A 15,739-nucleotide genomic window follows, 5' to 3' on the forward strand; every position below is an offset into this window, starting at 1 on the left:
CTGCAGCATGACTCCACTTTAAAGATGAGGAAACCAGTCAGGCCCCCACACTTGGCAAATATTACAGAATGCCAAGTTAAATTGGAGTTCCAGACGAACAACAAATAATATCTTAGAATATGTATGCTCCCCAAATTACCTGTTCATCTGAAATTCCAAAGTCACTGGGCACCGTGGCTCTGATCCCTGGGCACACTGGTGCAGGGCGGGGCCAGGACGTGGGCCTCACCCAGTTCTCTGCGGGGAATGTGGGGCCAAGGACCCTGTTTCTCTGAGAACAGGGAGGAGCCCCATCTCCTCTCCTGCGAACCTTTCCTTTTTTCCTAACTTGTCCTTTCTGGCTCCCATCTCATTTCCCAGGTTCCCCACTTGACTGAACTGAATGAGGCGCTTTGCAGTCATGTCCTCTGGGGAGGGGACGTCACTCCAGGATGATGCTAAAAGGTCTGACCCAGTGACTGGACATGTTAAACACCCAGGGGGGACCCACACAGACACCAGCACGCTCTCTGACGTGGCCGATCCCAGCAAGGGCCAGCCGGACACCGGCCCAGGCCGTCCCTTTTCTCAGACTCATCATGATAATCCATCCCTCTGGCCAGAAGTGTGCATATACAATAGGACAGTGCAGGAATCCCACGCCCCTTGTCTGCTGCACAAATTGAAGCAGACAACCCGGCCAGGGTCACCCAGTAACATGGAAATCAGTTTTCAGTTCTGGCACTTTTTATTCATCACATCATATAAAATACAGCACTACGTCTTTTGGGTTAAACACTTACATATGCTACAAAAACTGGGCAAAGTCACGTAAATCTCACAGTCCAGCCGATTTTTAATCTGGCTTCCCTTAAGGACACAGATAAAATGAAAAACACCTCCCGTAAAACAGACAGAAACCACCTAAATTCATACCTTGTCAAGAAAGGTGGGGCGGTCCACGGAAGACTCTTTGGAGATTGGTGGGCGGCAGCCGAGGGGTTTGGTGACCGTTCCACTGTAGTCAGTCACCCCCAGTCCACGCTTGTCCACGTCCAGCTTCTTTTCCAGCAGAGCACCTGGAGCCCCAGACACAGCCTGACACACGTGCCAAGGACCGGTCCTGACGCGGAGCATGGGACCCCCAGCCCGGGAGACAGGGAGGCCCTGGTGTGGTTCTGGCTGAGGCCTGACCATCTGCCGGCCCTGCTCCCAGCCCTGGCTCCACGCCTCTGCACTTGCTCCTCCGGCCACACTGTCCCTCAGGGCCCAGCTGTCCTCTCCCCGGGGACCATCTGGCACAGCCCCAGTAGCACTGGTGTGAGCGTAAAAGCCAAAGACACTTACGGTGACATTACCCAGGGTCAGGAAAACGTCAGCCCCTCCTTAGCTAATGCTTCATCATAAAGAAATGTGGCACATGACTGCTTGTAAGAAATATGTTAAATAAGGTCTTTAAACAGACCGCATGTCAAAAAAGGTTGTGTGTTGGCTGGTGACAGAATGCTGTGGCCAGAGGTGTGCAGGCAGCAGCCACCGTCCCCAGGAGCGACCCTGTATTTTGCGCGAACGTGTTTAATGTAATATGACTTCTAAGGCAGCCAGCTCCAGAACTAGGGTTGCTTGTTCCTGGACAGTCTCAACAGGAGCGAGGGCTCCGCCGGCCCAGCACGGGTGTCCTACAGCTCCCTCAGAAAAGATGGGAAACATTCATCTACTCGCTGAAGCTCGACGTGGCGCACGGCCATCCGTCCCGGCGCCCAGCAGCCCCAGGAGCCTGGCTACGTGGCTGGGCACACGGCACAGTTCCTCTCCGCTGGGCCGGGCCCTGCCCCTGCCCACCCCGCGCACCCGGCCACTCATCCCTGACTGCTTTCAGGGCGTTACTTACTCATGGCCTGATCGAGACTCATGTTGTGACTCTTCAAGGCCTCTTCAGCTGGCTCTCTCTGCGGAGGAAGACGGTCTTCATTAGAACCGTGTCAGCAAAAGGAGAAGCTTACGGAGCTTCACCGCTGTCGGCTCGGGAGTGATCACTATCAAGCTAGCACTACTAGGCTCTGGAACTGGAAACACTTTTCCTCATCGCTGAGGTTAGTGTCAAAGGCCTTGCAAACAGAACACCTGTGTTGAGAAAACGCACTGAGCTGATTTCTGGAGCAAACTTCTGTTCACACTTTAACAGCAGAAGGCTCAGGGCCCAGAGCCCGCACCTGCTCCTGAGCAACCCTGAGCGAAATCTCTGGGACGGCAGAGCCCTGACGGCCACCTGCTGACAGGGGACAGGATGGCCCTGGGCGGACGGCCCCCCTCCAGTTGCCCCCGCAGGCCCACAGCTGCGGGAGTCACTGGGAGAGTCAGAGCACAGGGGTCCAGCCTCTACTGTTAACTACTTTTCACCAAGAAATGTAAAAAACAAGTGGATTCATTTGATAATTACCCCTGTGACTGACACACTGACTGGACTCCAGGCAGGCCTCCATTTCATGTGATGAGGGGGCCACGCAGGCCATGAGTCTGCCCAGCGGAGGGCCTGTGCCCCACGTGAAATGGGTGGCTCTCTCCTCAGGACTGGGGCCACTCTGGCCTCTCTCCTTAGGGGCATCCACAATAATCAAAAGGTAAACTCCTATTTGACTGAGACATGGAAAGAGGACACCTGAAGAGAATTCTCGGCAGACGCAGGTGGTCTCTCTCGCTACCTGGACTCCTGCCATTTGGTCTCAGGCACTGCAGACTGCGACTCGTTTTCTGGAATATCCTGCGGCATTGAACTCTCCCTGCGCATCACCTGAAACTCAGGGTTCTTTTCCTGTACACGAAGCTTTTCCTGTATAACAAGTCTTTTCTTATGATCTTTGTCAATGTATTACATAAACTGAAAACTCACATTCAATTACAAATAAAACTATAAAACTATAAACCAATGGAAAGTAAAAATAGCACAGCATTTTTGATCTAGAGAGAGGCTCTCACACTTCCCTCACAGAAAGGGTACGGCTCTCGCTGTGCTTCAAACAATGACCCTGAACACAATGCCAGGTGAAAGGGAGCCTACGAGTCAGGGCCATGACCATAATCACAGCCCTTCCTGTTACACATCACGAGCATGGATAGGACACACGGGCCATGCGGGGGGGGGGGAGGGGGAGCAGAGAAGATGCAGTCACCGGGAAGCCCATGTCCGTGAGTTGCTTGATGAGCCGGTTCATGATCCAGGCCTCGTCCTGCTTGCCAGAGGTTTTCATGCCCTGGAAGGAAGTGTGGGCAAGGGACCCCATGAGTCACATTTTCTTCTAGACACGGGGAGACCTAGATTCAGGGGACTTTAAAGTCACAGAACCTTTTTGTATTAACGCTGAATAATGCTGTATCTGGAAAGTCCCCAGCAGCATTTCAGGGCTCGTCCTGGGGACGCCTCGGGTACACTTGAGGGTTGGCCTGTGTTTAGTTCATGGGCTTAAAACAGCAAGATAATTCTCTCCCCAGAGGATGCACTCAGATCACAGGCTTGTGTCACTCCATCACCAAATAATCGCAGCAAGTGCTCCCTTGAACACAGCCGTCTGCTAACACTATGTGAAGTTGACTAAAAACTGTGTTTTGCCCTTTCATAAGCTTTAGCACAGAACACAGGGGGTTCCCTCCAACAAAAAACCTGCTCATTTTACTAACTACTCATTCCCTACAGCCTGAGGGTAGAGGGAAAAGTGAAGGTAAATGTCAGGGAGGGTGGAGAGAGAGAGTGAGAGTGTGTGAGAGAGAGAGAGAGAGAGAGAGAGGGAGAGAGAGAGAGAGCACGCAATGCACAGAGTGCAGAACAGGAGGGAGCAGGAGGCTCTGCAACGGGGCTCCGGGCGCAAGACCCGAGCTCCCTCCTCAGAAACTTCCTTCTCATTCTGAGACTACAAAGACGAATGATGCCGTAACACAAGTATACAAGTCCTCCTCTAAAAACATTCTTCAAGGGGCCTGCCGTGCCCGGCCGGGGGCACGTGAGGGGCTAACGGGTCTCTCCTCACAGGGGCAGCTCGGCTGGAGGCTGCTCTACCCATCGCCAAGCTCCTGGGCAGCAGGGCCAGCATCCCAGTCTCACGGGCCGGTTTGGTATTTCTGGTCCCTTCATAGCTCAGTTATTTGCCAGCCTGCTCGTAAAAAGACTTCTCTCTGTGACATCTGTGATCACATCTACTTCTTGTGAACAGAGAGCCCTGGTTTAGGATTCTGGGTTCTGCTTACTGATAATTGAATGCTCTTTTAAGTTCAACTTTTTCCGTACAGGGACTGCATTCATATGATTTGAAAACAGAAAAAAGGTGCCCATGAAAGCACCCTGTTCCCACTCCACCAGCCCAGTTCTTGCTCTCTCCAAGGAAAAACCACTCTGAGCAGTTTCTTACCTGCCCCTCGGAGAACTTTTAATTCCATGGAAGCCACACATGTGCACAATCACACTCACCTCTTCCCTCCACCAGCAAAGTATACGACCCTGTAGTGCTCCACACAGGGACAGTGTGCTTACTTCTCCTGTGTCTTCAACAGTACAACCTGGTGATCTTTTCATATCAGTATGTATAGAATCTCTTCTGAAATAATTATCTAACTTTCTATAATATGGATGCAGCATCATTTGACTAGTTACCCCAGTGATGATGCACACTTATGTTCTTTTTTCCCCCTTACTACAAAAACGCTGCAATAGAAGACTGCACGAATGCCATCTGCTAGCCCAGGACAGCGGAAGCGCTGTGCAGAGCCTGTCCAGAGCCTGTCCAGTGGGCACAGTGCTGCCCTCTGCTGGGCGGTGCTAATTCACACACTTTGCGAGCAGAGCATGCTTATTAAACGCCTGCATGTCTGCTGAGATGAAAGCGGCCTCTCAGGGCTTTAAGCTGAACTCTCCGCAGGTCAGGCTGACACCCTTCCACACGATCAAGGGCGATGTGCGTTCCTTTTCTATAAATCACCTGGCGACAGTCTCTTCTTGTTTTCTACTGGGTTACTGGTTGACTTAAAATCAGTGTCTAGGGCCTTTTTATGTACCCAGGAGATCAGCCGTCTCCATGACAGAGTTACAATTACTTTTTTCCAGTTGGTATTTGTCTTTTGACTCTGACTGTTGCATTTTATGTCATGCACAGCTTGTATCTTTACTGCCTATAGCCTACAAGTCATCTGTGGCTTTTAGGTTTTCAACATGCTTAGAAAGGCCTCTCCCACTCCAGGACAGTTTTAAAATTCTTTCACGTTTGTATGGTTTTGTTTTCCACATTAAAACCTGTGATCCATTTGGAAGTCGTGGTGCACACACTACCCAGCTTCTCCGGAGGGCTGCCTGCCTGGCTCCGGCCCCAGGAGCATGGATGCCTGGGTCTCAGCACTGCACTGCCTTCATCCCTCAGAGATGAAGGAGCCAAAGCAACTTGGGTTTGTGTGGCTTGTGCCATTCAGTATTTGCTGCATTCAAAATGAAAACTGAGAAATTTAGAAACTATGTATTGTTTTAACAAATAATAACAAGCCCATCATGTTACTGTAAATAATGCTTTAAGTGGAGCTTAATTATATTCTCTGAAACGACTTTTTAGAGTGAGACGGGGAGGCGGGTGCGCCTGTGCATGGCTCCGTGGAGCAGGAGCACCTGCACTCCTGCACTGCCTCTGCCCTGCTTTGCTGTGAGAGCAATTCTGCGTGGTCGCTAGAAAACTCCACCCTGGGCTCAGGAGAGACCCTTGGAAAGTTGCCCGGGACGCTGGGGAGCTCAGGTCTCCCCACTGCCATTCCCTGCAGATGCGCTGTTGGAATAAATGGGTTTTAGGGACGCTGGGTCTGGCGTGCACACCTTTTGGAGCCCTTTCTTGGGGGCGCTCCCCCAGGAGCTGCAGGAGGAGGTGCCTTCCTGGGAGGCAGCATTGCTCCACATGCCTCCCTCTTCGTCTTCCCACTGACCGGGGCCGAGGGTCAGGTCGTCCCCACCGCTGCCCCAGCCTTCTTGCATAGATTTTGAAGCTAGAAAGAGAGTGAACAGGAATTTGTCAAACTCAGCCTTCCCAAAGCAGACAATGCTGCTACAGCGTCATTAGAGGCTGCTGTCATCTACCCTCCCCCAGACCTGAGAACTCAAGCTCCCCCCGCAGCTGCATGCCCTACAGCACAGGCTTTGCTCTTCAATTGCCAGCTCTGTGCAGTCTGTGCTGCCCTAGCTCCCGTAACTGACCACAGATCACACTGAAGCGGGGACACCCTAACACTGACTCCTGTGGCCACAGGAGAAGGCGGCAGTCTCTGCACAGCACAAACTGGCCACTAACATGCAGAGCCCTGAAATGTCACTATCCTCCAAGTGGTTGTTAATCGCTGCCTGATCCAAACCTGCAGCAGTCTGTCCTGTCTCCTGGGGACGATGGCTGCGCCAGGACTGTGCTGGGCCCAGCCGTCTCTGTTCCTGACAAGCTCCCAGGAGTTGTTTCTAGATTAACTGGAAGGAGACAGCTGGGGCCTCAGGCAGATGGAGTTACAAGCTGGCACTGAGTTTCCATTTCAGGATACTATGTTTACTCCTTTCTTAAAAGACAGTGATTTTTGGTGTAAAATTTATGTAACATTCTCACTCCCTGGGAAAGCCTGAAGAAGGGCAAAGATGAGGAGACAGCAGTCAGCTGGAGACCGTCAGGCCATGAGATGGGATGCTGACCAGGCATACAGGCACCTAACCGGCCTCCATGGACAGGTCATAAACACAAGCTTGCTGTCTCCAAATGGCCCGTGACTCTGAGCACCAGAAGCTGCCTGCCCCTTTAGGTTTGTAACAAGAGCCCAGCAGGTTGGTGGGCAAAGAGCACGTCACCCAGGGTCAGCACAGGAACAAATTCAGAGCAGCAGCGTGAGCAATTAATTTTAACTTCAGACTGAAGTCAGAAATCTTACACTCATGTCAAAAGTACCATATTGCTAGACACCCTAACCTAACCTTAGGGGATCCCCCTGGCAATGGTGCCGAGCATCTGTAATGCTGTATACTTTATATGCACTTCTCACACTTCCAGACAATGGGAGGAAAATGCAGCACAGTTTTCTTCCCTTTTAAAAAACACAAAACACCAAAAAAAACCACACACACACGCACGCACACACAGAAAAAAAGAAAAAAAAAAGAGAAAATGTATGAACCTGGAGTACCCAAAGCAGAATTTTGTTTCCAAGACAAAAGGAGGGCAAGACACCAGACTGTGGAGTGTTTCCTCTCTGACCTCAGCAAGCAGCAGCCTGCTCTCCCCACGTGCTGGGGAACGGCACATTGAAGCTGCTCAAGGCAGCAGCGGGAAGACCCAGCTGAAGTGTGGCTGCCACGAATCATATGTCAGGCACATGTGCTATATTATTCTGATTCTTTCATTTATTTATTTTTTACAAGGGAAAGTGGGGCTTCTGTTAAAGCTTGTGGTGCTCATGTATCAGATGTGGCAAGTATTTCTTTACAGCCTTAGTTTAATGTTGAAATGTAAATAAAATAAGGAAAGTGTCCTAAAAATTAATTTTTAAAATTCAATGGAAGGTACCCGTCTAAATAAAACCCTCTGACCACTAAACTGTGAGTTCAGGGCAGGCCGAGTGCGAGCCCGAGCCCGCGTACCTGGTTTGCACAGGGCTGGGGCGGTGGCGGGCACGCCAGCTCTCCCAAACGCCACTGCCGGCTCCCCAGGCTGCTCTCCCCATCCGCTGCCGCTGCTGGGGGGCTTGCCCCACGCTGCCGTGCCGTTATCCACCAGGGTGGACGGGGAGGATGGGTCTCCCCACGAGTTTTCAGCCTTTGAGTGGATGTTAGGCATGTCTCCCCAGCCTGACGACACTGAAAAGGATGCCGCAGGGGAGAGAAAGAACATGTGAAACAGGGAGGGAAACAGTAATTCCAAATCCCAAACAACCTCCAGATGATCTACCTTCAGGGGGGCTTTCAGTAGAAAGTGAGAGGGAAACATTAAATCTAATCAGATCTATTTAGCCTCTTAAAGTGGCAATTTTCTCAATCCTGGCCCCCATCCACTTGAAACTGCAAGTCCAGTAAACATTAAAGATCGTTACATTCACAGTATTTGCAACATAATAGGATTTAGAAGAACAGTTTAAGACTAATGGTTAAGAAGTAGCTTTTTTACTTCTGGTATTCTATGTAATAAGACTAATGGTTAAGAAGTAGCTTTTTTACTTCTGGTATTCTATGTAAATTTTGTTACATTATTTTCCTACAAGAAAAACTTACAAGTTGCAAATATATATTGAAAATGATTCCTGCTTATTTTTTGACCAACCATCAAAGACACAGATCCAGGCAAAGAAAAGGGGGATGGCATATTAAACAGGTACATATAAAGTAGTAACTGAGAACACAGACAGGCCAGGCCCCAGGTACAGCCCGCTGGGCTGACAGAGCCCAGGCGCTTGTCGTGAAGACGGGAGCAGTGAGGAACTGTGGGGCAGGGCAGCTCAAGCAGGCTTGCTGACCGCAAGGGCTCTCCAGGAAGTCTTCCTGTTCCTCTGCCCGGTCCTGCTGCACAGCACCCCGACCAGGGACTGGTACCTGATCAGGTACCTCATGATTCCAGCAGGCTATGGCATTACCGTCTATGGCACAGAGAAGTCATGGGACCAGGCAACAAGGTCTCCCATTCTTTACGCTCCAGCAAGAAAAACACTGCATATTACACAAGTAAATGTCACACTTCCACAGCAACAAAAATTCTGATCGTTGTGTCAATGCCCATAAGCTCACTTGACACTGTTGACAGTCATACTGATGGCCTGTGTCAGTTGTAATTTTCAGATAGATAGAGTTTCTCAGACAGAAATGTATTTTAAATACTAACTGAATAGAACAGAAGGCATAACATGCAAATAGTTAACTGCAGATGTTAAATCACTTGGTTGCAACACGGACATTGCTGTCTCAATCAGAAAGCATTAACTCTCGGACTGAAATTAGCATGGAGTCACTGCCCTTGATGCTCTTTAGTCTAACAAAACACAACACTATTGATCAACGACCAGAGGGCATGCAACCTGAGTCATTTTAAATTATAGGCTCTATGCTAAGCAATGTGTTATGTAAATTACTACCAATAACAGGAAAGTTACCCCTAATCAGACACTGTCGGCAACTGCATTAGAATATTACCTGCAATTACACAGAAAACAATAGTGTATATTGGGAGAAGTAGTTTTACAAATTGAGGGGACAAAATTAAATGAGGAAAATTAACATAGCTGATAAAAATGGTGGGTGTTTTAAAACAATAAAGTAATTCAGGGGCTGCTAAAGGCCAATCACTTGTCAAAATACTGATTTATTTAGGTAATTAAATAAAAAATTCACCTAAAACTTATCATCCTTCTATTTCCATCTCTTTGAAAGGCAATACTATAAATTATTTAACTAAATCCAACTTAAGAGTAAATATTTAAGACTATGGTAATTGTAGTTAATTGGTTTTCATAAAGAGTTTTTAATCCCTATTAAAGCAGCAGAAATGTCTACAGAATATTTTCTTTTAAATGTGTATTGATTTCAGAGAGAGGAAGGGGGGAGGAGAGAGAAAAACATCAATGATGAGAGTCATTGATGGGCTGCCTCCTGCACGCCCCCTGCTGGGGATGGAGCCTGAAACCCGGGCATGTGCCCTGACTTGACTGGGAATCAAACCAAGATCTACCGGGTCCTAGGTTGATGCTCAACCACTGAGCTACGCTGGCCAGGCTGTATGTTTAACGGTCCTATTTGTGTATCCTGGGACTGGCATGGAGGGGAAGCTCCTCCTGCTTCTTTACTGGGGCCCCCTTGTCCCCGCTTCAGCCCCACCTACCATGCCCCCAAATCACAGAAAAGTAAAAACACCCTAACCAAACCCCACCCCCACAGAAAAGAGGCTGCTGAGGTCATCCCTCTCTTGGTGACTACTGCACATCGCTTAAAATAGAGTCCCTCTGGCGGAGGGGGTGGGTCTATTTCTGAAGCTCGGTGTGAAGGAGGCTGAGCTCGGACAGCACCTCGCCAACTCACTCCCTCTGCAGGTGACTGCTTTTTGGTCTAATTTTTACACCAAATGATAAAGGAGAGGCAAGTGTCTGGGATGGAGACTCACAGGAAGGACCACGTTCCCAGCTTCTGCTCTGAACATTTAGGGAAACAACGTACAGGTCTTACCTACCCAGGTAGAGAACTGCTAAAACCAATTTCTCCAAGTGCTACTTTAGGATATGGCTGACCTGCCTCTTCCATGATTAATTCACATGACCTCTGCCTTTGGTTATAATATTTGTGCCAGAAAACTATGTGATTAAGCAAATAAAAGATCATTAGGTTAAGTAAGTGCTCCCACCCAAAGGAATGTTCCCCTCTAACTGGACCCAAACCAACCCAGTGATTGTCGCAGTCACTGCTGAAATGCTGGGCAGTGCGACCCTCCCGAGGTGCTGATAATAGTTAGTAGTGAAACAGATAAAAATATTCTGGGGTAAGATCAACGTTAGCAGTTACTTTGGCTTTTCTGATCGGCGCGTGGCAGTAATATTTCCCCTCCATCCACTGCTGCAAGAGGCAACCCAGGCCAGAGCATGTGCCCCACTCCCTGTGGGGGAGCTCGGACCACGTCCACAATGGACTTCATATCTGATTCCACTCCAGCCCTCAGTCCCTTTCAAATTATCTAAATGGTTTGGCGAAACCTGAGAGTTCAGGGATGAAAGAATCCATTTCTACAGATTCTCCCTCAGTCTCACTGTTAGACTAGAGTTTGTGAGGATTTGTTATCACCAGAAGTGTTTTTAATTAATACTCAGTGTTCTCCTGTGTCTGCAAATTGACTTCAAGTGTCCAGAAGGTTCACTTCTAAGTGCACTAGAGGGCGAGCTGCTCGGGGCTGCACGAGGCCACGCACGCTGCAGAGCCAGGGTTATTTCAGGGGGCCGCACATCAGAAACCCCGGTGGAGATTTAAAATGACCACAAATAGGCTCAGCTGGTCTTGCTCAGTGGTTAGAGCACTGGCCTACGGACTGAAGGGTCTGGGGTTCGATTTGGCTGAGGGCATGTACCTCAGTTGCAGGCTCAATCCCTGGCCTCAGTCAGGATGCATGCAGGAGGCAACCAATTGGCACTCCCCCCCTCCCCTCCCCTCCCCCTTCCCCTCTCTCTGAAAAGCATTGGAAAAAATACCCTCAGGTGAGAGTTACAAAAATAAAATAAAGTGACCAGTGAATGGGCTTCCCTCCAGACCACTGACACTAGAAATCTGAAGTAGGCACCCCCAGGCCCTGCTCCCAGGCAACTAATGCAAGCGAGGCCGAGAGCCACTGCTTTGCGGCAGGAAGAGACAAAGACCGTGCGAACAGGCCGGTGCGGTGGCCCGTCTTTCCTGTCTTCCCCTCCCACTGGAAGTCCTGAGGACACCCCCCCCCCGGAGAGACTCTGCTTCACGCACTGTCTGTGGACATTGCTTAACACCACACTACGAGGCGGAGGGCGCTCGCTGGCGCCTGCTGCAAAGCCCTGGCGGGGGCGTGTGCACATCTGCCGAGCGCCCCGAGGCCCCCGTACCTGGGCCGAGCAGCGGCGATCGGGCCGGCGGGGCGCCGGCGGGGTGCGGGGGCGGCGCGTCCACGGCGCTGGCGCTGCTGCTCGTGGTGGCCGCGGTGCCGGCCGCCGTGGCGCCGCCCTGGAGGCCTGGGTTGTTCCTGTCCCACATGTTTACGGCCTTGTTGTTGTAGTTGCTCGGGTCGCCCCAAGCTGAGGTACCATCATCGATTTCCATTTTGCGTCGGATGGAGGGCGGAGAAGGCTCTTCCCAGCCCGTGGCCTCGCCGCCGTCCTTCTGCTTGACAGGGACGGGCCCCCCGATCCACCCAGTTCCGGTCTGCTTGACGGAGGCGGCCCCTCCCCAGTTACTCACGCTGTTGTCTTGGGGTTTGCTCACCCAGCTCTGCTGGGGGCCGGGTTTCAACGACTCTCCCCAGTTCGTCCCTGGATTCACCTTGGTGTTTGTGCCGTTGCCCCAGCCGCTGGTCCCGGACCGTGTAGCCTCGCTCCAGCCGGACCCTGACCGGTTACTGTCAGCATCCCATCCAGGGCCATTTTTCTTCCCATCCCCCAAATGGCCAAGGACGGTGGAGGAATCGGCCCAGTCTCCCCCTCCTGCACTCCAGGCTGGGCTCGATTTCTGTCCGTCTCCCCAGTTTTGGGATTTGGGCTTTGGAGGCTCACCCCAGCTGGGTGATCGGTCCTCCTGACCTGCGGTCCCACTCCAAGCGTGGCCACTCTTGGCGGCAGCAGCATTCGGGACAGCAGTAGAGCTTATCGAGTCCCCCCAAACCCCAGGGCCATTTTGCGCTCTGTTGCTGCTGTCCCCCCAGCCTGTGTTTGCTGGCCCAGCAGCAGGGGGCGAGCTGACCCACCCGGACACTGACGAGGTATTTGCACTGTTCACGATGGACCCATTGTTCTTACCCCCTGAGTGTGAAGGCTGAGGAGCTGCACAGCCCCAGGCCTCTGTCCCATTGTCATTTTTTCGCTCAGACCTTGGGGACTCTTCGAATTCCCAGGCAGTGTTTTGCTTTACTGGAGTCTGTCCCCAGCCAGTATTCGACAGAACTCGCGGGTCAAGGTCGTTCCTTGGCAACTGTATGTGCCCAGGGTCTAGGACCCCTTTATCTCGCCTCCGGCCCTCAGCCCCTTCCCTCCCGGCGCCTCCTTCATTGTGGCCGCCAGAGCCCTCGCTGCTGCCTTCACTCGCTGTGGTGCCAGAAGAGGCTGCCTTGGCCCACGTGCTCACATGCTCACTGCCAGGCTGCACAGCCGGGCTCTGGCTGCCGACACTGGGACCGTCCCACCCTGTTGATCCTTTCCCATTGACGTCACCACTGGAATGCTGGTTTGGGGGCTTTCCCCACTCCCCATTCACACCATTTGTGGTGCTTCGGCTAGAGTGGCCCCACGCTCCCGAATGGATATTCCCGAGGCTGTTGTTGCCGCGGCCCCTCCCCCAAGCGAGGATCCCAGGGCCAGCAGGAGGCCCCGAATCCCAGGCGGTCCCTCCAGTCCCTTCCTTTTGCCCAGCACTGCTGGATCCGTTTTGTTTAGCACTTAATGCTGAGTTCACAGTGTCTCCATTCCCCTGATTGAACCCAGAATTGCTATTTCCTGTAGTAGGGTTAGCTGGGGACAGTCCCCACACAGAGTTGCCGATTCCTTCGCCACCGCCCCCGCTGACTTGAGAGACTGATCCGTTAGCACCAGGAAGGCCTTGCAGGTGGGGTGGGATGGCGGCCCCCATGCCCACAGCCATGCCCCAGTTTGGCAGTCCGTTGGTCTGCACTGCACTGACAGGGTTTGGTGAGGAGTCCGTGGGGTTAGTGTCATTTGGTCCATCAGTGTTAAGGTTCTGAGGTTGTGCGCTGAAAGACACATTCTGAGGAGTGGACACCTGTGGCTCTGTGCTCTCCTGCGGCAGCAAGCTTCCCCAAGCACCCAAAGTGCCCGCCGGGTCCCCGTTCTGGCTGCCCATGCTGTGGCCTATGGCACTGACTGGGCTGCAAATACTGGAGGGGTTGCCTGCGGCCACAGTTCCTTCATGTCCAAGGACAGGCCAGGCAGCGGGGTTGGCATTCGGATTAAGGTTGAGGTTAATGCCAGCGTTGGAGTTGGAAGCACCCCAGCAATTCTGACCTCGCCCATCTCCAATCATGTCCATCTTCCCATCCCCGCCAAGAGAGCAGCGAGCAAGGCCGGAGCTAGAGCCCGTGGCTACACCCCACCCCCTGGCTGCACTGCCATTGCCATTGGCGCCCCCTGCTCCAAGGGCACTCGGATTTGGAGGGCTTTGGATGAGTGCGCCGTTGGTGCTGTTATTGCCATTGGTCTTCTTGGTGTGTCCTGTGAAGCCGCCTGGGGCGCTCCCTGTAGCCATGCTACTGTTCTCAGAGCCGCAGTTGGAGGCAGAGTCAGTGTCTGTGGTGCATTCTGAGGCCGATTCCGTCTCTGTTCCTGGGATGGACGGCCACGCCTCCTTATCAGTCCTGTCTATTATCACTTTGTCCCAGCTGCCGCTGGCTTCACTCCTGAAAGTGGGCTGCTGTCCCCAGTGGGCACTTTCATAATGCTCTGCCAATCCACTGTGACTGAGATCTGGAAAAGATGAAACACATCCAGAATTAGACCTTCCTCCCATCTGTCAATGGATCAACGGTTAGCTAGTCGGGGAAGCTCATCATTTCAAGCTTTCCATTCTAAATGACAAATGCTAAAAAAACAACTTAAAGAAAAAAGTTGTTTGTCTTCTTAATAGCTCCTACTTAAAAACGAGTTAATGTTGCTATAGTTATATTAATTCTTACTACTACACTGTATTCTCCTTCCTCTTGAGAAGGCTCACTGTGCACATGGGCACACAAGCGTCTCTGGGAGCATTTGTTGGAAAGGAAGCTGCTTCACTGCAATGTGGTAACTTGGAGTATGTCCAACTCTGCAACACCTAGAACCACCAACAATATTTGTCCTTTTGTGACTGGCTTATTTCACTTAGCACAATGCCCTCAAGGTTCATCCATGTCCTAGCATGAGTCAGAATTCCCTTCCTTTTCAATGCTGAAGAATATTCCACTGCATGTATAGACCACATGTTTATCCACTTGCCTATCATGGACAACCTGGGTTGTTTTCACATCTGGCTACTGTGGATATTGCTGCTCTAAACATGAGCATACACATCTCTGTCCCAGCCCCCGCTTTCCATTCTTTGGGGTCTATACGCAGAGGTGGAGTTGCTGGGTCATAGGTAGCCCTATGACTAAGTTTCTGAGGAACCACGATACTCTCTTCCGCAGTGGCAGCCGCATTTTAAACATCACGACCAACAGTCCACGAGCACTCCAGTGCCTCACGCCCTCGCCAGCACCTGCCATTCTCTGTGTTTTGGATAACAGCCATCCTAACGGCCGTGCAGTGGTATCTCATTGTGATTTTGATTTGTATCTCCTGAACGATTAGTGTGATGTTGAGCATTTTTTCATATGTAAAGCAAAGATATTTTATAATCAAACCTATTTATTTTGTTTAAAATGAACAGAGGTGAAAACAAAGAACTACATTATTTAGAGAGAAAAAACATAAAACCCAATGAGTTTTTCTGGCAATACTGCAAAACAATGCCAACATCTTTCTATCAATATTGTAAAACAATTCCAACATATGTCATCCTCCTACTCAGAGGGGGCTTATAGCAAGAGTATATATTCATGAGACAGCACATACTCCGTAACACACAATGAACTACCTAAAGCTCACAAGTTATCTCCATTTTACAGATGGGGAAACAGGTTCAGAGAGGTCAAACTTGAAAAAGGTGTTATAACTAATAACCAGTAAGGACTGAACTAAAACCCATGTTTTTAGAATAAAATTCTAGTGCTCTTTCCACTATACCATTCTATTATCAAAATAATTTCCCCTAAAAGAGCCTTAAAAAGAAAAAAGTAATGAAATTTGTATATAATGTTAAATTGTCTTTTCTTCTACTGTTTAAATGGTTCACACATCCTAAAAATAGGTATCTATAAAAATCTAAGTAACATAACTGTCTTAAGTGATTAAATTGAAAGGATTACATGATAGGTTGGTTTAGAGAGAAGGGCTTTCTTTTTTTTTTTTTTGCTTTCAAATTCTAAAATGTTAATGATAAAAGATAAATTTTTCAAGGGAAAGTATTTAACAAAGA

At 50.4% G+C, this 15,739-nt stretch overlaps 1 protein-coding gene across 5 annotated transcripts in view; it reads right to left on the reverse strand.

The window, feature by feature from the left end:
• TNRC6C (trinucleotide repeat containing adaptor 6C) overlaps nucleotides 1–15,739 on the reverse strand; it is a 74,164-nt gene that overhangs the window by 18,146 nt on the left and 40,279 nt on the right. For 4 of the 5 annotated variants that reach the window (XM_081161508.1, XM_081161506.1, XM_081161504.1 and 1 more), the window contains 6 exons: nucleotides 11,569–14,151; nucleotides 7,613–7,828; nucleotides 5,822–5,988; nucleotides 3,150–3,230; nucleotides 1,871–1,928; nucleotides 916–1,058 (listed from right to left, as the gene is read on the reverse strand). In XM_081161508.1, the coding sequence (XP_081017634.1) occupies nucleotides 916–1,058; nucleotides 1,871–1,928; nucleotides 3,150–3,230; nucleotides 5,822–5,988; nucleotides 7,613–7,828; nucleotides 11,569–13,933 (3,030 nt within the window). In that variant the 5' untranslated portion in view covers nucleotides 13,934–14,151. The remainder of the gene's footprint in view (nucleotides 1–915; nucleotides 1,059–1,870; nucleotides 1,929–3,149; nucleotides 3,231–5,821; nucleotides 5,989–7,612; nucleotides 7,829–11,568; nucleotides 14,152–15,739) is intronic. The other variant, XM_081161507.1, reaches the window with a different exon arrangement.

The sequence above is a fragment of the Miniopterus schreibersii genome, assembly GCF_964146895.1.
Source record: "Miniopterus schreibersii genome assembly, chromosome: 16".
NCBI classification, from domain to species: Eukaryota; Metazoa; Chordata; class Mammalia; order Chiroptera; family Miniopteridae; genus Miniopterus; species Miniopterus schreibersii.